At 43.3% G+C, this 19,686-nt stretch overlaps 2 protein-coding genes across 5 annotated transcripts in view; both read left to right on the top strand.

Moving 5' to 3' along the window:
- PNPT1 (polyribonucleotide nucleotidyltransferase 1) overlaps positions 1 to 7,920 on the top strand; it is a 41,478-nt gene extending 33,558 nt beyond the window's left edge. For 2 of the 3 annotated variants that reach the window (XM_083605099.1, XM_083605100.1), the window contains exons 24-28: positions 395 to 501; positions 805 to 860; positions 2,796 to 2,874; positions 3,706 to 3,753; positions 6,077 to 6,397. In XM_083605099.1, the coding sequence (XP_083461225.1) occupies positions 395 to 501; positions 805 to 860; positions 2,796 to 2,874; positions 3,706 to 3,753; positions 6,077 to 6,232 (446 nt within the window). In that variant the 3' untranslated portion in view covers positions 6,233 to 6,397. Of the gene's footprint in view, positions 1 to 394; positions 502 to 804; positions 861 to 2,795; positions 2,875 to 3,705; positions 3,754 to 6,076; positions 6,398 to 6,435; positions 7,430 to 7,804 lie in introns of those variants that run through there. The other variant, XR_014545828.1, reaches the window with a different exon arrangement.
- A 5,290-nt stretch (positions 7,921 to 13,210) lies between these two features.
- The window catches only part of PPP4R3B (protein phosphatase 4 regulatory subunit 3B), a 29,435-nt gene continuing 22,959 nt past the window's right edge, over positions 13,211 to 19,686 (top strand). The window contains exons 1-3 of one of the 2 annotated variants that reach the window (XM_083605080.1): positions 13,211 to 13,786; positions 15,615 to 15,670; positions 19,081 to 19,179. In XM_083605080.1, coding sequence (XP_083461206.1) covers positions 13,645 to 13,786; positions 15,615 to 15,670; positions 19,081 to 19,179 — 297 coding nt within the window. In that variant the 5' untranslated portion in view covers positions 13,211 to 13,644. The remainder of the gene's footprint in view (positions 13,787 to 15,614; positions 15,671 to 19,080; positions 19,180 to 19,686) is intronic. The other variant, XM_083605079.1, reaches the window with a different exon arrangement.

Raw genomic sequence — 19,686 nt, 5'->3', positions numbered from 1 at the left:
CTACTGGCAGATCTCTTTGCAGTAGATTAGCACGGAGATTTCTGACACCCAGCAGCAGCAAGATTACTTTCCCACTGACATGTAGGCAGCGAGCAAGAGTGGAAATTTCTGTCCATAAGGATTGTGAGTTCAGCTCTGTTGTGGAACGGAGAACAAATTCCTAGGCTCAGAATCTGCTCTCTTGTCTTAGGAATCTGCAGAGTAGATCCAGCAAGTCTGAAATCTGCCTTCCTCCTTCCTCTACGTTGACGATTTGGGTGTTTTCGCCCCTTGATTCCTACACATCTATAGCACCTGTGTGTTGAGTCACTTAACAATTCCTGTACAAAACCACCCAATCTTTTTTTCTTTGTTTTACAGCAGTGTTGATTTTATCCACATTTTTATCCTGCAGGGGTAACCGTTAGCCAAATAGACGAAGAGACCTTTTCTGTATTTGCTCCAACGCCGTCTGCTATGCATGAAGCACGAGAATTTATTGCCGAAATCTGCAAAGATGATGTAAGTGAATATTTTAAGGACTTTGATATATTGTTCATGTATCAAGATCCGTCTCTTAATATAGGTACAGCTGCTTTTCCTGCTGCCTTAAGCCAATTAGATAGGGTGTGCTAAAACATATATCTAAGATATGATGGCCAGGATGCATAGTTATTAGAAATGGCTTGTTGGTGCCCAGTACGAACTTTGCATTTTTCATCGAGCAGCAGGTCCTGTGCTGAATCACACACACATCCTTTAAATTCCAGATTCCTTGGTTTTGCCGAACTAGTTATTCATCTCTTTCTGGTTTGTTTCTTGTAGCAGGACTATCAGTTGGAATTCGGAGCTATTTATACAGCCACAATAACAGAACTGAGGTAAGAGAAAGTAATCAGGTTATAATGACTAATGATATTAGGCTAGTCATTGCCTCTTAGTCCAGCCTACCTCACAGGGTTGTTTTGAGGATTAAACATGGAGGAGGGAGAACAATGTACATTACCTTGAGCTTGTGTTTTTTATATAAGCAACTATTCAGTTGCTTAGCTTGAGTGTATTTTATATATGCCTACAAACATCAAGAACACAAATCTGAAAATGGTGGTGAATACTAATATTTTTCTTAATTTGAAGGATTACCATATTTTCTTGTGTATAAGACACCTCCTATTTTGGGGGACTCCAAATTAAGAAAACACCCCTCAGCACTACCCATGTATAAGACGAGACCCAATTTTAAACCTAATTTTTGGGTAAAAAACCTAGTCTTATACACGGAAAAATACGGTATGTTTTAAAATAGGACAGTTTAAAGTTAAATACAAATGCAGTGATTTGTAAACGTCTCGATGCAGCTTCTGTTTAGTTTGATACCTCCCTCATCTCATAACTGACCTGATTCTGCACCCTATCCAGCCGTTTAATTATATTTTTATAATTAAATATAATTCCAGTGAATCAGGAATTGCACAACGGCTATTACCCATATATAAAAGCAGTTGTGTGCAACAGACATGAGGGAGTGCATTGTTCCACGACTCCCTCCCAGACCCTTAAATCAGTATACAGATGACACCCAGCTCCACCTCTCATTTAAATCAGAACCAGTGAAGGTGGTGAATGTCCTGTGTGAGTGCCTGGAGGTGGCTGGAGGATGGATAGCAGCTAACAGATTGAGGTTGAATCCTGACAAGACAGAAGTACTGTTTTGGTGGGACAGGGGGCAGGCAGGTGTGGGGGACTCCCTGGTCCTGAATGGGGTAACTGAAGGACCAGGTGCGCAGTCTGGGAGTCATTTTGGACTCACAGCTGTCCATGGAAGCGCAGGTTAAGTCTTTGTCCAGGGCAGCTGTCTACCAGCTCCATCTGGTATGCAGGCTGGGACCCTACCTGCCTGCAGACTGTCTCGCCAGAGTGGTGCATGCTCTAGTTATCTCCTGCTTGGACTATTGCAATGCGCTCTATGTGGGGCTACCTTTGAAGGTGACCCGGAAACTGCAATTAATCCAGAATGCGGCAGCTAGACTGGTGACTGGGAGTGGCCGCCGGGACCATATAATACCAGTCTTGAGAGATCTGCATTGGCTCCCAGTGTGTTTCCAAGCACAATTCAAAGTGTTGGTGCTGACCTTTAATACCCCTAAACAGCCTCGGTCCTGTATACCTGAAGGACCGTCTCCACCTCCATCATTCTGCCCAGACACTTGAGATCCAGCGCCAAGGGCCTTCTGGTGGTTCCCTCAATGAGAGAAGCCAAGTTACAGGGAACCAGGCAGAGGGCCTTCTCAGTAGTGGCACCCGCCCTGTGGAACGCCCTCCCATCAGATGCAAAGGAAATAAGCAGCTATCTTATCTTTAAAAGACATCTGAAGGCAGCCCTGTTTAGGGAAGTTTTTAATATTTAATGCTGTATTGTTTTAATACTTCATTGGGAGCCGCCCAGAGTGGCTGGGGAAACTCAGCCATATGCGGAGTATAAATAATAATAATTATTATTATTAAATGTGATTTAATGCTGACCCCCTACCCACGTTCTCACCAGCCTTATTGCATAAGAATGGAGATTAAAATGTCCACAAAACTATTGAGATAAGGACTGCAAAGCGTTTTTTTGTACACTTCAGAAAAGGTTAGAGAATAAGTAAAGAAAACAAGCCTGCAAAAAATAAGGCGGTTTTTTTCTCCTGCCAATAATAGAGGAATGTGTGGAACAGGCTTAGCTTCATCTAAGTAAGGATATATTGTGCAACACAAGCCCTCTCCTCACATTCTGTTGATGTAAAGCAAGTTCTACTCTTCTTTTTTTAATGCAGAGATATTGGGGTGATGGTAAAATTGTACCCAAACATGACTCCCGTTCTACTTCACAACTCTCAGCTGGATCAAAGAAAGGTATTTATTTTTTCCTTCAGTAGTGGCTGAGTTGTGCTTTGGTGCTTTTGCTATTTCCTGTGCCATTACTGTGGAGATGTGGTGCGCAGGAAGTTATGCTAGTAGGTCAAGAAGTCTGCCTTTTGGCCATATTTATCAGAAGAGTCATTTGAGGCAGGAGCAACCTAACTAGTAAGTGTACAGCCAATATCTAGCCATGACCACCTGCTGATGCAGTGGAACTTTTCAGTTCTATTCTTTCCACCACCATCCCAGACCACCACCCCCCGCCCCAAATCTGCTCCAAATGGTCCTCTAGAGTGCATGGGGGACTGCAGAGGGGAGGAGATGATGGAGAAGCCCAATTGTGTGAATGGACACATCCATGGGCTATCTTCCATCTCACCCATTATCTTTAAGGTTTGGCCCCATTGATCTGTGCTATTACTGTCACATGAATGGGTCGTTCTGACCATGGTGGCCACTTAGAGAATTTTGCAGTTACAGTGGTACCTCGGGTTACATACGCTTCAGGTTACAGACGCTTCAGGTTACAGACTCCGCCATCCCAGAAATAGTACCTCGGGTTAAGAACTTTGCTTCAGGATGAGAACAAAAATCATTCTCCGGTGGCGCAGCAGCAGCCAGATGCCCCATTAGCTAAAGTGGTGCTTCAGGTTAAGAACGGACCTCCGGAACTAATTAAGTACATAACCAGAGGTACCACTGTACATGTTAACACCAAGCAAATGGAAGATGGAAAGGTAAAAGAATAATAATTCATGCCCTAGGAGAGTAGGATTTTCTGGCAAATAATTGGATAAAAATAATGATATTGACCCTCTGTTCTAGATTAAACATCCTAGTGCTCTTGGATTAGAAGTTGGCCAAGAAATCCAGGTAAACTTTAAACCAATATATGAACATCCTCTAGGTGTTTTTCAATTGTCTAAGAAGGTTAATGTGTATGTAAACTCAATGGACACCATCCGTAAACTGTTCCTTTTGCGCAACTAGCATTTCATTAGGTTGTACTTAATAGATCACTGCTATGCTATATGATTTCTGCTGTAAATGTACTGTCCTTATAATGCACGTGTGGGGGCAAAGTGGGGTTGTTTGGGATGAGAGTGTGTGCCTGTTCAGGTGTCCACAAATCCTCTTGCCAGGGGTAAATTCTCCTGGCTCTCTGGCATGTAAAGCACTGAAGCACAGATTCCCCTCCCCAGAGCTCCCATTCGCGCTCTGCTTCAGATAAGGTGAGAAAACAGCAGGGATCTCTTCCCAGAAGTGGGACAAATGTTCTTGTTCTCCATACATTAGTGCAAATTAGAGAAGACCCCTCCCTTCCTTTCTCCTAACTCTTCTGCGCTTGCCAGAGGATTCAGAGGAGGGAAGTGGGTCACTGGTGACTATAAATAGTAGCTGGCTAGTAAACTGACTCAATATTGGGGGGAATCCTGTGGCGAGTTTTCTCTTTTCATTTTTCATACTCCTCTGGCTTGACAGTAGGGCTGTCCTTCTGCATTCCCACTTGGGACAGGGTCTGCCTGAGGTGGGGAGGCCTGTTTCTGAGATGCACCCTTTCCAGCTGCGAGAGGGCCTTGTCCTTATTAAATGAGCCTCCGCACGTAGAAAACTGGTCTGTTGGGGGAGAATCAAAGAGTTGAAAGGGACCATGAGGATCATCTGGTCCAACCCAAAAAGCTAGAACTGTGCTCAGTGTGTTTGTATGTAGGAACATCCTGTTAGGTGAAGCCCCACTTGAAAGCAGGACTATGGGAAAAGGGGGGTTGATAGGTATATATTCTTGTCTCATACAATCCCACAGGTCCATGTACATACCGTATGTTCCGGCATACAAGACGGCTTTTTATCCCTGGAAAATCACCCAAAAAGTCGGGGGTCATCTTATACGCCGGATATACGCGTTGGGAAGGGATGTGGGTGGCGCTGTGGGTTAAACCACAAAGCCTAGGACTTGCCAATCAGAAGGTCGGCGGTTCGAATCCCTGCGATGGGGTGAGCTCCGATTGCTCGGTCCCTGCTCCTGCCAACCTAGCAGTTCGAAAGCATGTCAAAGTGCAAGTAGATAAATAGGTACCGCTCTGGCGGGGAGGTAAACAGCGTTTCTGTGTGCTGCTCTGGTTCGCCAGAAGCGGCTTAGTCATGCTGGCGGCATGACCCGGAAGCTGTACGCCGGCTCCCTCGGCCAATAAAGCAAGATGAGCGCCACAACCCCAGAGTCAGCCACAACTGGACCTAATGGTCATGGGTCCCTTTACCTTTACCTTATACGTGTTGGGAAGGAGGAGAGGGAGCCGGTGAGCAGAGGCGCCCCTTCTGCCATCGCTCCTCCTCCCTTCCCACAGAATGGGACGCAGAAAGTCCTTCCGAGCGCGGTGCCCGCCCGCCCGCCAAGCACCTCGCCTCGGGCTGCTGCTGCTGCTGTGACGGCAGAGGCAGCGGAGGGGTACGCGCTCTGGCCCTGGCAGTGCTCAAACTCTATAACTCTAAAACTCTAAAATTGAGCAGCAAAAGCTGGGGGTCATCTTATACGCCCAGTTGCCTAATACGCCGGAATCTACGGTAGATCGCAAAGGCTCGGTTTCATGCTAAACCAAAATGTGGCTTAGTGTGAATGAGCAAAGGTGTAGGCTCTTGGATTGGAGATTCTAGCTGCTTAGCTCCTCCTGGTTGTTTTGCTGTAAGCCATGGTTTGGCTTAATGTGTTGTCTGAACCCAGGCTCTTTCCACACAAACCAAAGGTTGTAATCAAGGTTCGTAATGTGGTTCAAAGCTCAGGGTGAACGAGGCCAAAGTCAACACTCTCCATAGTCCAAAACAGAAATTTAAAAAAATGGGACCAGGCCACAAGGCCTTTATTCACTTGCGATGGTACACCCACAAAAGTCTTCCTGCACAAGTTATTCCCTGTTTTCTGAAATTGCCTAGTGTGATAGGAGGGAATCCTCAAATGTTATTAGTAGAAAAGAAAGGGAAGCTTTTTCACTATTGAGGGTTTCAGTCATACCCAAGATGTCCCATTTCTAAAATCACTTGAGTACCTCTTATGGGTTATTATTAATACTGTCTGCCTATATTGTAAAAGCAAATAGTTAAAAATAGGGTTTTAAAAAAAACAATTAAGGTGTTTTAACTTTTATACTGAAGTGTCAAATCCCCTTACACACTATCAATCCCATTTCTTCCCAATGAACAGGTGAAATATTTTGGGCGTGATCCTACGGACGGCAGAATGAGGCTTTCGAGGAAAGTGCTTCAGTCTCCAGCTACAACAGTGGTTAAAACACTCGGTGACAAGAGCAATATCGTCGTAGGAGGTGCCATTCCAGAGCCTGCTAGTTCAACATCGTAGCAACTTTTATTCGGAAGTGTAGAAATCTTTCTGGACTTATCAATGCTGTGACCCTCTGACAAGAGACTAAATTGTTGGGAAATGACAGGTTCTTATCATGCAGGTTTGTATGCCACACAGAGAAATGTTTTAAATTTTGTATAAAGATCAGTGGATATCAGTTCATTTTCTGTCGTTTGATTCTTTTTCTTTTCCCCTCGTAGAATTTTTTCGTTTTGAAAAACATGCCCATAGCAACACCTCTGTAAAGTATGTAAAACTTGAAACAACACTTCCAAGTAGCTGGACTGTTTCCAGGCAATAAGAAAAAAAAACTGCCTACTACTTAACACCTTTTGTTGCTCAAGAGGTGTGTTGAAGATACATATGTGTGTGCGCTCACACTCAGCTGTCTTCTGTATATTGTTCGACTTGCAAGAATGTCTGTAAAAAATCCAAACAGCTCATTCTCTCGCATAACAGAAAATGACCTCCGTGATCTATTTAACTCTGCAGTAGGCTTTGCTTTGAAATCCTTTCAATACAATTTTATGTGCATCTTTCCCATTAGAAACTAGTGACGATGGGACTGACTGCTATAAAATGGAGCAAACTGCGCAACACAACTTTGCAGGCGAACATTTTAGCAAATGCGTATTTATAACTTGAGCAAGAGCAACCTGGCAAATTTAGTGCGGCTTTGAAGAATGGCAGGCTGATCCCATTATGAACATTTTTTTAAAGGCATTTTCAGGAGAGCTCATCAAAGACAGTGTGGCTTTTTTGTCTTTTGGTCATGCTGAATGTGTAACATTCATATATTTCACACTGGAATCAGGTCCTCAGGCTACCAGTTGAAAGATACAGGTGGTTAGGCAGGAACAACTTTTGGGATGTGTAAAGATTAGTGGAGAGAGGGTGGCCTGTGGGCTGCCAACGTCTGTTCAGGAAAAACAAGATGAAAACTGAAATGGGTGCCTTAAAATGCAAATCCAATCATAGAAATCTGCAAAATTTATTGAAGTTCTGGAAGCATTGCTGCAAATCTCTTGTGGTGTTATATTAGAAATGGTGAGTCTGCTGTTGTGTACAATAGCACAAGGGGAAAAGTAGGCAGAACATCCTTCTCCTCTTGGCCTCAGAATAAAAAAGACACACTAATTGTACGTACAGGAATGCACATTGTTAAATGTGACAATCTACCTTCCTGGGACGCGGGTGACGCTGTGGGTAAAACCTCAGCGCCTAGGACTTGCCGATCATATGGTCGGCAGTTTGAATCCCCGCGGCGGGGTGAGCTCCCGTCGTTCAGTCCCAGCTCCTGCCCACCTAGCAGTTCGAAAGCACCCCTAAGTGCAAGTAGATAAATAGGTACCGCTTTATAGCAGGAAGGTAAACGGCGTTTCCGTGTGCTGCGCTGGTGCAGGCTCGCCAGAGCAGCTTCGTCACGCTGGCCACATGACCTGGAAGTGTCTCTGGACAGCGCTGGCCCCCGGCCTCTTAAGCGAGATGGGCGCGCAACCCCAGAGTCGGTCACGACTGGCCCATACGGGCAGGGCTACCTTTACCTTTACCTTACCTTCCTGGGGGGAGATGTAAGTGTGAAGAACAACACAGGATGAGCAAAACAAAACTGTCTCCAACCAGAAAGGAACCTTGCAAGATGTATGGATTTACTATGTGATTTTCATAAAATGCTAAGCTCCCAAGTGTATTGTACTTTGAAATTATTGTTGCATATTGGGAGCTGCACTTCCCAGTAGAAGCAATAACCAAAATGTCAAAATGAACCAACAGCCAGAAGAAATATTGGGTGCTCTCCAGTGTTAAAACCATACTGAGAGTGCAGCTGTTGGCATCCGTCTGTCTTGAGAGACAATGGAGTGTGCCTCTGGGGGTGAAATAAAGCTATTGCATTAACAGCAGTGCTGTGACCTCCCTGGGGCACAAGGCTGCCCAGATGACAAGACCCCCTCTCAGCCTCATGGATAATAGTCCAAAGGAAAGGAGAGCAATCAATTTGGCACCAGCTTGGCTGCAGGAGCTGCTGGAAGGAGGTGTGCAAGGCGCCTTCCAACTGTTTCAGATCTCCACTCCGGATTTGTGTAGGGTTTAGTCCTCAGCCTTTTTTTCTCCTGAAGATATCCTGCAAGGCAGCGGAGGTTTAGGATCTCCTAGGTGGGCTTCCTTCCCAGGTTGATGAGCCCCATCTGCCCCTCACTCCCCACTACTGCAAGCGTGCGGAAACTGCCTTCTTGACCGTTGGACCCACTCTTGGTCTCATCCACTCAATCCATAAGAGCATGTCTTCACATGCTGTTGTTGTTTAGTCGTTTAGTCGTGTCCGACTCTTCGTGACCCCATGGACCAGAGCACGCCAGGCACTCCTGTCTTCCACTGCCTCCCGCAGTTTGGTCAAACTCATGCTGGTAGCTTCGAGAACACTGTCCAACCATCTCGTCCTCTGTCGTCCCCTTCTCGTGCCCTCCATCTTTCCCAACATCAGGGTCTTTTCCAGGGAGTCTTCTCTTCTCATGAGGTGGCCAAAGGATTGGAGCCTCAGCTTCAGGATCTGTCCTTCCAGTGAGCACTCAGGGCTGATTTCCTTCAGAATGGATAGGTTTGATCTTCTTGCAGTCCATAGGACTCTCAAGAGTCTCCTCCAGCACCATAATTCAAAAGCATCAATTCTTCGGCGATCAGCCTTCTTTATGGTCCAGTTCTCACTTCCATACATCACTACTGGGAAAACCATAGCTTTAACTATACGGACCTTTGTTGGCAAGGTGATGTCTCTGCTTTTTAAGATGCTGTCTAGGTGAGTCCCTAACTCACTGAGGTTTTGAGACACATCAACTAGTCTCCCCTGGTTTAGCCGGCTAGTCAAAGCCATTCCCAGGGTGTGGCTTCTAGTAGCCACAAGTGAGAACTGAACGCGGGGTGGGGACTAAAGGTGGACGTTTTCCCTATCAAATACATCCAGGCACAGACAGAGCAAATTCTAGAGGGAATTACTGTGAAGCATCTTTTGTTTGCTGCTGCCAGAGAAGTCTATTTAGCCTCTTCATTTAGCCCAGTGTTGACCATTAAGGAGAGCCTGGCTTGATCAGACCAAAGCCTCATCAAACCCTGTACTCAGGAGCCATGGGGAAGCCTGCAAGCAATTCCCTTATGGCAGCAGTGGGGCCCAGAGCAAAGGTGTGTGATGGGAGGGTGTCCCAAAGAGTAGGTGCCATCAAACTAAATGGTGCCATTCCTACGTCACATGGAACAGGCCTCCTGATGAGATTTGTAATGGTATTGTGACCAAACCTGAGCTCTTGCGATAGAGAAGGGACTAAAAATATGTTTAATGATGAATAAAACAAATATGGATGGAATATTGCTTTTCTGCTGTTTGATCAAGACTGTTATCTCCACCCTCTGTGTTTGTGTGTACACTAGGAAGTAAATCCCACTGTGTTCTGTTGGACTTACTCGGAGTGCAGCCTGTGCGAGTTTATCGTGCCATCAGGACTATGATTCCCTAGTGCTATAAACCCTTGGCTGCCCTGAGAAGCACCTCTTAGTCTGTGCATTAAGTTTAGCTGGCAAGGTCATGCAGAGGGTATTCTCAGCAGCCAGAGGCTTGCCCCAATGACTGTGTCTTTCATAAGTGTTGTAGGGCAACTCTCCCTGTTGCAGCTTGTTCTTGAAGCCTAAGGTTAAGGTGATCTCACATTTTATTTGCATAATTAGATATGCAAATATGTGTCACAACAAGCCCCGAGTCTAAACAACAGTGACTGGTTTGTTGGTCTCTGCATAACCATTAGCTGCTCCAGTTTTAACCATTGAGACACGTCCTTCGTCCTGGAACTTAGTTGTAAGCACCTTGGGGAACAATAAAGGTGCTGAGGTGGAATTAACTTCTGAATTGTTTAGTATATAATTAGTCTAACACTCGGCATAGTATGAAGAGTTATGGACTATCCTTTAATGAAGGTGACATCATTTTGTGCATTAATCGTTCCAGGGGAAAAGGAAAAGAACTCCAATACTGCTATCCAAGTAGTGTTTTCTTATCTACAGTGTTCTTAGTGGTCTATAACTTCACAGTTTTAGGCTTTTGTAAAATAGATATTGTGAGGACTGGGTTAGAGTTCCCACAACTCTTAATGTTTTGTTTGAAGTTCAGTAGTAATTGTAGTTTCAATGGGAGAAAGTGGGACTGACTTTGGTGAATTTATTGTCGATTGATTTGGAAATATTGTTATGACTCTGAGTCTCTAGCCAACTCAGTAATTTTAATTTACAGAGTTTTTGGGGGGGAATAAGTGTTCTGTTACGGTCAAGACTGCTCCAATCACAGAAGCAAACTAGGCCACCGCTTGGTGTGCAAAACATATTGGAGAGTTTTCAGCTTATATACTCTTTGGAAAAGACACACAGGAGCTCAGCAGTTCTTACACAGATTGAAATCTCCTGCATTCCATCATTTATTGTTGTCCTGAGCTTCATTTTCAGCCCAGGATTTAGACCCAGTTTTAAAGGGAAATAAGCAACTAGCATGAATTAGAAAGTAGTATCCTAATCGATTATACTGCTTAGCATATCATAAAACACAACTGTATACAGCAGATCGGAATAGCTTTATGAATAAAAGCGAGAAAAGGAAGGTTCCATAACTGTTCACAAGGTTATGGATTGTACAGTTAGATAATGTATTTTCCAAATGTTTAATTCATCCAAAAAATAAAAATAAAAAAGAGGTCCCAGGGCAGGTATTAGCCACTGCCAGGGGGCTGGAGTTTGTAGGTGCCAGCCATGTAAAGCCTGAATAACTAGAACTCATGTCCTCACAGGGACACAATAGATATTGACAACAGCCAGATGTTTGTTATTTTAAAGAGATTGTGAATTTTGTATCAGAACAGGGGTATCGTGAGCTTCGCTGAGTGGAGGATTTGAACCCTTGGCCTCCCAAGTTCTAGCCTGAAACTCTAACCCAAGTATCTTCAATCTTTTCAGACCCAGTTTTAACCCAAACATGCATTTGGGGAATTTACTTTCCCATCATTTATCGTACGTTTGCATGGTGGTAGTGCTCCTGTTGCAGCTCATCTTGAATCAGGCTGCAAAGGCCATGCTCTATCCACTCCACCATACTAGCCAGACCCTTTTCCTGCCGCACCCCCACAATACTGGAGCCCCTTAGTATGTCCAACTCCCCATGCAAACTCCTCACCCTCACTATGTAACCAGCACCACTAATGTCAAATGGATAAATGCCTTTGTGGCTTTGCAGTTCCAGTCTACACACTATGCCATTGTTGTTGTTGTTTTGTGTATGTGTGTGTCCCCACTGTGCCATAGTTCTCTGGAACTAGTGCCGGTGCCCTAGGCAAGGCTAGCGACTTACAACCCCCAAGCCTGACAGCTAACTTCGAATTTCGAAAGCGGGTGTCTTGTAGGAAAACGAAAAGTGCAAAACTTGAAACCGCTTAATTTAACTTAAATTGCAATAAGTAGTAATGCAGCAACCTTTGATTACCTTCCTCAAATGCAAAAGAAAATGTTTCGGCGCGCAGCCTTGCGAATTGTGATGTTAAAATTTAAGTCTCGCTTTGCGTGCCTTTTCCTTTGCAAATTTTGTCACCAATTCCTTCAGGTCAAAAGCGCTGGTGCTTGGGCATGTTCAATTGATATAGTTGAAAAGCCAGCTACTCTCTTTTGCAACGTTGTTGAGTTTAAGGAGGTTTTTTTAAATAATCTTGAGCTTTGAGAAAACGGCACATGAAGTGAGTGTTTGCCCATGTGGAGGCAATAGACCTGAAGCACTACTTACTGGTTTGCGCAATTTAGGAAGATTTAACAGCAGCCGCGTTCAAAGATTTAAACATTCCAGTTGATAGATGGATTGAGAATCTGATTTAACATTTTATTAGGGGACAGCGTCCCCCACACCTCTGAAAAAGTGGCCTGTTTTGGCCTCTGGAGCAGCAATTTTAAGGAGAAAACTTTGTGGGGGGGTTTAAAGTTAAATTATTCAGGGAAGCAAACTCATCTGACAGAATGCCTGGTTTTAATTTAAAATTATTATTTTTTACCTTGTGGTGTATTTTATTCTGTTTAATGTATTTGCTGTTATCGGCTTTGGCTACACAAATAAATAATATTCATATATCCGTGATAACTGAGGGAAGTGCTTTCACCTTGGAGGCGATACCCGCCCATGCCTGCATCCCTCCTTTTAATACATTTCAAATAACATTTAAATGAGAAAATGGTACAGAAAAGGTACAAAGAAGGCAGACGCAAGAACCTTCAAAGCTTTTAGAAAACGCAGCTCATTTTCGTCTCATTTGCAACAGAGAAAGAACATGCGTGAACCCGTGGCATGACTGCTTCTCAAACCGGCAGCTATTAAATCAATGTATTACTGTATTTCGTTATTATTTATCTTTGTTAAATTTGTATGCCGCCCTTCGTCCGCACATCTCAAGGTGGCTTATAAAAACACAAGATAAGAAACACCTGGACGTAGTTGGGGTGGTGGTTGTGTGTGGGGAACCTTAACTGATTGATTGTTTCAGGTGGGTAGCAGTGTTGGTCTGACACAGTAGAAATTAAAAAAATTAAAAATTGTCCAGTAGCACCACAGAGACCAACTAAATTTGTTCTGAGTATAAGCTTTCCTGTGCATGCACACTTCTTCAGATTGATTGTTCCTGTATTCAAATATTGGTGCATGTGTTACTTCTTTAATTATAATTAACTAAATTTAATTATAATTTAATTTTAATTCCTGGGAAGGGCTGTGGACGTGCTTTTGTTTTTTTTAATCTGCGCGGGCCTCAGACTCTCGCCACATGCATCTCTCTGCACGTTTTTTTTCCATGAGTCTATGTGCCGTCAACTGCCGGAGAGGTCGAGAGAGGCGAAGGAACGCCGCCTTCCCGCGCTCAGCAGGAGCAGGCGCAACCGCGCAGGCGCAACCTCCTCCCCTCCCCATCACATCAACTCCTCCTCCTCCTCAGCCCTTCCCTTTCAAACTACGCGAGCTCCAAGGCGTGCGCCCGCTCGCGTTCGCTTTCCTTCGCTTCTCGGCCGCCGTAGCCCCTGCTAGTGGAGCCCGTGCAGGCCTTCCGCCCCGCTCCTCCCCCCTCCCTCCCCGGCTCTGAGAGGAAGAGAAAGGCAGGGACGGGACAGGAGTCGGATTACAAGATGGCGGCCGCGCCGCGGTGGTAGTCGCTGCTGCTCGCCTGGTGACGCTGAGGGGGGGGGGGGGGACTCGGAGGCGGAGGCAGAGGCGGCAGGCCCGGGCGCCATGAGAAGCGGCGAGTTAAAGGGCTCCTGAGCGGCGGCGGCGGCGCCCTCTTCTCCTTCCCCTCCCTTCCCTCTGCCGCCCCTTCCTCAGCCCCTCGCAGTCCGGCCGGGCCGGGCCGCGCACCATGTCGGACACCCGGCGGCGGGTGAAGGTCTACACGCTCAACGAAGAGCGGCAATGGGACGACAGGGGCACCGGGCACGTCTCGTCCACCTACGTGGAACGGCTCAAGGGGATGTCGCTGCTGGTGCGGGCCGAGTCGGACGGTGAGGAGGGGCAGGGATAATGGGGCGAGGCGGAGGCTGGGCTGCTGCCTGGGACAATGGAGAGCGGCAGGAGGGGGGAGGCGGCGAGGTGGTCCTCAGGCCCCGAGAGGGCCCCCCTCCTGGTTTCCCATCGGGACCCTAAGGAGCCCCCTCCCCCACTTGTCCTAAGCTTAGGGGGGAGATGGCTCCCTGAAAGGGAGCACCTCTTGTCTCTCACAACACAATCCTCCTTCCCTCTCACTTGAAGTCTCCGGAGCAAGTTATTCGTGTTTTTGTTCTCTCTTCCCCACCCCACAAAATATTAAGGGGGAAAAATAAAGGCTGGCAGGCGCTGCTGATTACCTGCCTGCAACAATATCAATAGTTGCAATAATTACAGGCGGGTTGGGCTAGATGACCCTTGGGGTCCCTTTGCCAACTCCACAGATCTGTGATTCTAGCCACTCTCTTCCCTCAGTTCTTGTCTCTTGCAAGCCTGCCCTCCTTTACAGATCACAGTTCTCTTCTTTTCTCTCCCCCCTCTCTTTAGTACCCTCCCCATAAGGTTGCAGAAGTCATTAGTAATCCCATCCCCCCCATAGGTAAACATTAGTTGTTTTCTGTCATAAGAAGAAAGGGGCTGAAAGGTTAAGGGGGGGGAGGTGAGGCAGCTTCCCTACTTAGTCACCTTCGTTCAGGTGATTCTTACTAGTAGATGACCAGGCCGTGGCTGTTTACAGGCCTGCAGTGGAATCAGAGTTACTCTTCCAAAAACCACTAGTCTTTCCACTTCCATCTTCCTGTCCAGACATGAAATTCCTTGCAGTTCTAGAAAGCTTGGCTCAAAAGCTTATCCCAATGAGATGACCCATTCAAAGGCACTTCATACTTGATAACGAAATTTATTACGTTGAACAGTCTTCTTCAGGTCCTTCTTCATCTGACAGTTTTACAGAGAAAAAACCCTAAACACTTCCTTAGGTGAAATTAGTGCCTACGATGGGGAAGGAGACCCCTCCTTTTTTCTCTCGATTCCTGCCTCTTAAGGCTACCGGGCCCATTACTCTGACAGATGTCTAAATAATATGGAACATAGTTTCAAAAGGTTTTTTGTGTGCTAATACTTCAACTTTTAGAATAGCTCAGTTACTAGTTAGTCTTTATAAGCCTTTATAATCTTTATAAGCCTCCCATTGAAATATATATATGTGTGTGTGTGTGTGTGTGTGTGTATGTTTTGGTATGAAGGCCTCTTTTAAAAAAGTTTCCTTGTTGCAATATATTTGTAGCAAAGATTTAAACTCTTGTTGTAATGGGTTCTTTTTCTTTAAAGATCAGGAAAGCTGTTTTTAGAAAATGTATTGGCAACGTTGCTAACGAACAGGTGTTAATGTGCTAAATAAACCTTGTGAGGGCTGGAAAAGATTACTCGAGCGGTTGCCACGATACATGACTGCTTAGACACACACATAATACAAAGTTTAGGGTTAAAGAGTTTAGTGTTATGAATATACCGCAGCAGAATATCTTCTTCTTCTTTGGCGATCACTCCTAGTCGAGTAAGATTGAACAGAATATATGTCAGCCACCTCAAGAAGATAAGAATACATTATTTCATGAGTAAGAAAAATTATATGGCGTAGTTGTATTTGCTTTTAGTTGCCTCTCAAGGTATTAGAATGGACTTGCAGATGTGTATTTTGATTTTGTGTTTATCTCTGCTGTCTTTCATCACTGCTTGTATGAAACTGTTAGACTGGAGGGTGGTGCTCTGAAACATAGATTACTGATTTCTATAAAACTCATTTTACTTCACATAGGTTCCTAACTGTAATTCTTCTTTTTTCAGGTTCGCTTTTGTTGGAATCGAAGATAAATCCAAACACTGCATATCAAAAACAGCAGGCATGTACTAGCTTTTTCCTATAAGTATCTACTGTGTTGCCATTGTACAGAAATCTCTTGTTTGCACAGAGTTGGCACACTACTTAATTGCGAGTGCATTCTATGACAGAAAGGAAGGAACCTGAGGGGACGGGACTTTAAAAGCTAGATTACATGTTTCTTTGACCATTCTAGTGTTGGAATGATTAAGGAGTACTTAGTCTGTTATAAGTACTGCACCATTTCCCCCATATTGCAAATTAAGTTTAGTATATTAATTTGGGGGGCAGGAGGGGATATCCCAGATACGTTTACTCTTTTGAGTTTAATTCCTTGCAAAGGCTTACTGATTAAAGTTACAGCCATAGAACAGTTTTGGATAATCTTCCCCATCTTCATAAAACTATGATTGCATCCTGTCTTATTATTTTGGTTAGCTACCTGACTTTACACAAGAATTTTCCAACTGAGATGTATTAGGAACTTCAAGTTTAATGCAAAGCAAGAATGAAGCACTGAAGCCATCGCATGAGACGAAGGCAAAGTGCTCAGTTTTGATACTTGCCCCCAGCTTCACAGCCCATGTTTCATGACGCCAAGAAATATTGTCTGAACTCAGCCATAAAACTGATTCCTAATTCCATTATTATTATTATTATTATTATTATTATTATTATTATTATTATTATTTACTATGTATGTGTGTATATATAGAGACAGAGAGAGTGTGTAATCCCATAGTAGACTTCCTTTTGGTTTACAGAGTAACCTACACATGGTGACTTAAGAGCCTTATTGCATCATTAACTTTCTAGAGAACAAAGAGTTCATGGATAAAAAGTGTATTTTGAATTGGTATGATGTTAAAACAAAAAACCCTTTCACAATGACTCCTCTGTAAGAATGTCACAAAGAATATGAGTGATAAATATTTTTGAGAACGTGGCCTGACATGATAGGCAGATGTTCCAAATCTCATTTAGGGCACTGCTACCATGGCTGGATCTGTCCCTCAATAAATAAGCTTAGGGGGAAGGTTCAAACTGGCTGGTGCAGAATTTCAGAAAATGTAACACTTTCTTTGGATCTTCAGGAAGCTACAAGAGGTTCAGCACTGAGTGTTGAGATATGAAATATGAGGATTTTGGAAAGGAACTGTGTAGGAAAAAATTTATATGCCTAGCAGTGAGGCTTGTGTCACTGAAGACAATTGTGGGTTTCAGTTTTATAGTTGGATCCATAGAAGGTGACCTGGCTTCTGTCCCTTTGGAAAATTTCACTTGACTTCATTAGAACTCTGCTGGCACAGGAACCGTTTTGCATGGAATAGAATGAAGGATCAGGGCTGAAATAAGTAAATCTTGTCTATAAATAGGTTTAGCAAAGCTTGAAGACAAATTCAAAAATACACAGGTTACAGCCACTTGTTATCCTTTTCAATCATTCTACGTATATATAGAAACTCTTGCATACTTTTTAGTTCCAAGAAGAAGAAGAAGAATTTAGTAGTAAACATATAGTTTATTTTTACTGTAGTAAAGAGCCCCTCCTTTTTCACTCTGTCCTAGCTCTTATGGCAGCATATATGAGGCTGTTTTATGAAATGCAGTTGCAATATTAGGTTGTATCCAAGTTGCCTCCGAAGGTTTTCAACTAGTAGAAACAGGTCTGATTCAGGAGACAGGAAGCAAATTTAATACCCACCCCACCAAAAGAAGCATTTGGGAAATATTGGTGGTATTTCATTGTTTTTTATGTATTTTGGGAAAGGGTCCAAAATCCCAAAGATGGGATTTGATGCATCATCATAGATGATTATATAAACGTCTTCATACAAGCATAGCTGGGTTGCCAGTTCAAGCATTAACAGAAATTACTTTAATATTGGCCATGGGTTTGCATTTCAAAAATGCCTGAAATAATAAAAGCAACAATATTGTTAACTAAGTTTCATTTGTCTTTTGTTTTGATTAAATTACATTGGTCGGGGGACCTTCCACTGCAGATTTTGGGGGGCTGGAGGAGACAGAATTAAAACAAGAAGTCCCGTTGCACAAATGATTTTTATTTGTACAAGTGGGCAGACTTCATTCTCAAAAATGTGGTTCAAAGTTGGTACTCATTTCTTTAAGGTTGTTTAATATCAGTCTTTTAATGTATGCTAGGCATGCTTTTGTACACTTTAAAAGTTATAAAAATTAAACATTTCCCACTAATTTTAAAATGTTTTTTAGGAAAGGGGTTTTTCTTCATAGCTTTCCTGACCTATCCTGATCCTGTGAACGAAAGATGGCAAGATAATAATTAACTTGCAAATCTCTCTGTAAAAATAGAAATCTATCTTTTAATGACTTTGAATTAACGCTGCTTCAGTGAGAGGGTGGTTTTAAGATTCTGTCCCTTTACAGTATGGCTTTCTGATCCTAAATACATCAGCTGTATGTGTTGAAAATAAGAGTTGTGTCTCAGGAACTAGTTAAGTGGTATATCATGCAAGCTTTTCAACTCCTGTTGTATCCTCATGAACATGATAAACAATGGTCTCTGCCTGCTCGAGAACTTGTATCTCTGAGAGAGCAAAATCAAGAGAGGTGAGGTGACTTCCCATTTTCTCTGATCAACTAGATATTCATTGCTAGTGTTGTGTGTCATGTCTTAATGCTGAAGGCTTCACAGTATAATATAATTTTCTATAAACAAAGAAATGCAAAATTCTATCTGGATCATCACAAATACTCATAATGTCAGAGAATTCCCCCCCCCCCCCCCATTTCAGGACATTGCAGTTCCCTGCCTCTTGCTGTTATCTTTCTAAAAGAATAAGAATATATTATTGTGACAATTAAGATAAATCATTATACTTCCTGGGTGAATTTTATTAGGTTCTGTGCATGCCTTTGATAGGAACATAGGAAGCTCCCTTATACTGAGTCAGGCCATTGGTCTGTCTAGCTTGGCATTGTCTACAATGATTGGCAGTGGCTTTCCAGGGTTTCAGGCAGGGAGTGTCTCAGCTGTATCTGGTGATGCTAGGGATTGAATCATAGATGTCCTTAAATACATAGCTAGCCTCTTGGCCTTTTATCCAGGCATGCATAACCAAAGAGTATTCAACTGCATTCATTGTAGATCATTGGTGATTTATATGGTAAATTATATTGTAAAAATAATGGTATCTATATAATATATAATCAGTTGTAGATATTATTGTTTCTTTAAACTGGAGGGTTAATATTTCTAGTTAAAAGCTGGGATAGGAAATTGTGAAAGGGCATATGAAGAGCAGCTCTAAAAAGGTAGCATTTTTTAAATAAAAAAAACCAGTATCCTGTTTCACCAAGTTGTTTTGTTGGATATATCAACCTAATTGTATGCCACTGTTGTACTTGTATGGAATCAAATAATCAGTATAGTCTTTCATTTTGAAATAGGATACTTTGATTGTTTGGTCAGAAGCAGAGAATTATGATTTAGCCCTGAGTTTTCAAGAAAAAGCTGGCTGTGATGAAATCTGGGAAAAAATTTGCCAGGTAAGGTTAATCTTTTAAAAACTTACCACATTTTCATTCCAATCATATTATTTACAAATCCCACTTTGAAAATTGAAGTAATGTTATGCTGGCCCAGTTTATTTGGACCTTTATTATTGCTTACATGTAACACAGTAGAAGAATTTCATGATACAGTGTTAGAACTTCACGGCATCAGGGCACAGGCTTATTTTACAGTTTTACCTGCTTGCTCATTTCACGGGTGTTTTTCAATTGCCCCTTTTATAGTAATATTTTAGGCTTCCTAGGCACTTTACATTGCAGCAAATGTGCCTGCAGTGCTACAAGTTCATGCTTCGGAGAAGCATTCTAAGGTCCATGACATGTACGTGTGTGTGAAATAACATGTAACTGAAAACATGCTGCTGTGTGCCTACATGTTACGTAAAATGCTTTATGTGCACCTGTATAGGAATATAATGTGTAAGTTTCATCCAATTCCTAGGACTGAGCTTTAAACCAACTACTTGGGCTGCCTTGTCTCCT

Source organism: Podarcis filfolensis, assembly GCF_964270895.1.
Source record: "Podarcis filfolensis genome assembly, chromosome: 3".
Classification (NCBI taxonomy): Eukaryota; Metazoa; Chordata; class Lepidosauria; order Squamata; family Lacertidae; genus Podarcis; species Podarcis filfolensis.
This window is presented reverse-complemented; position numbering and strand designations above follow the sequence as displayed.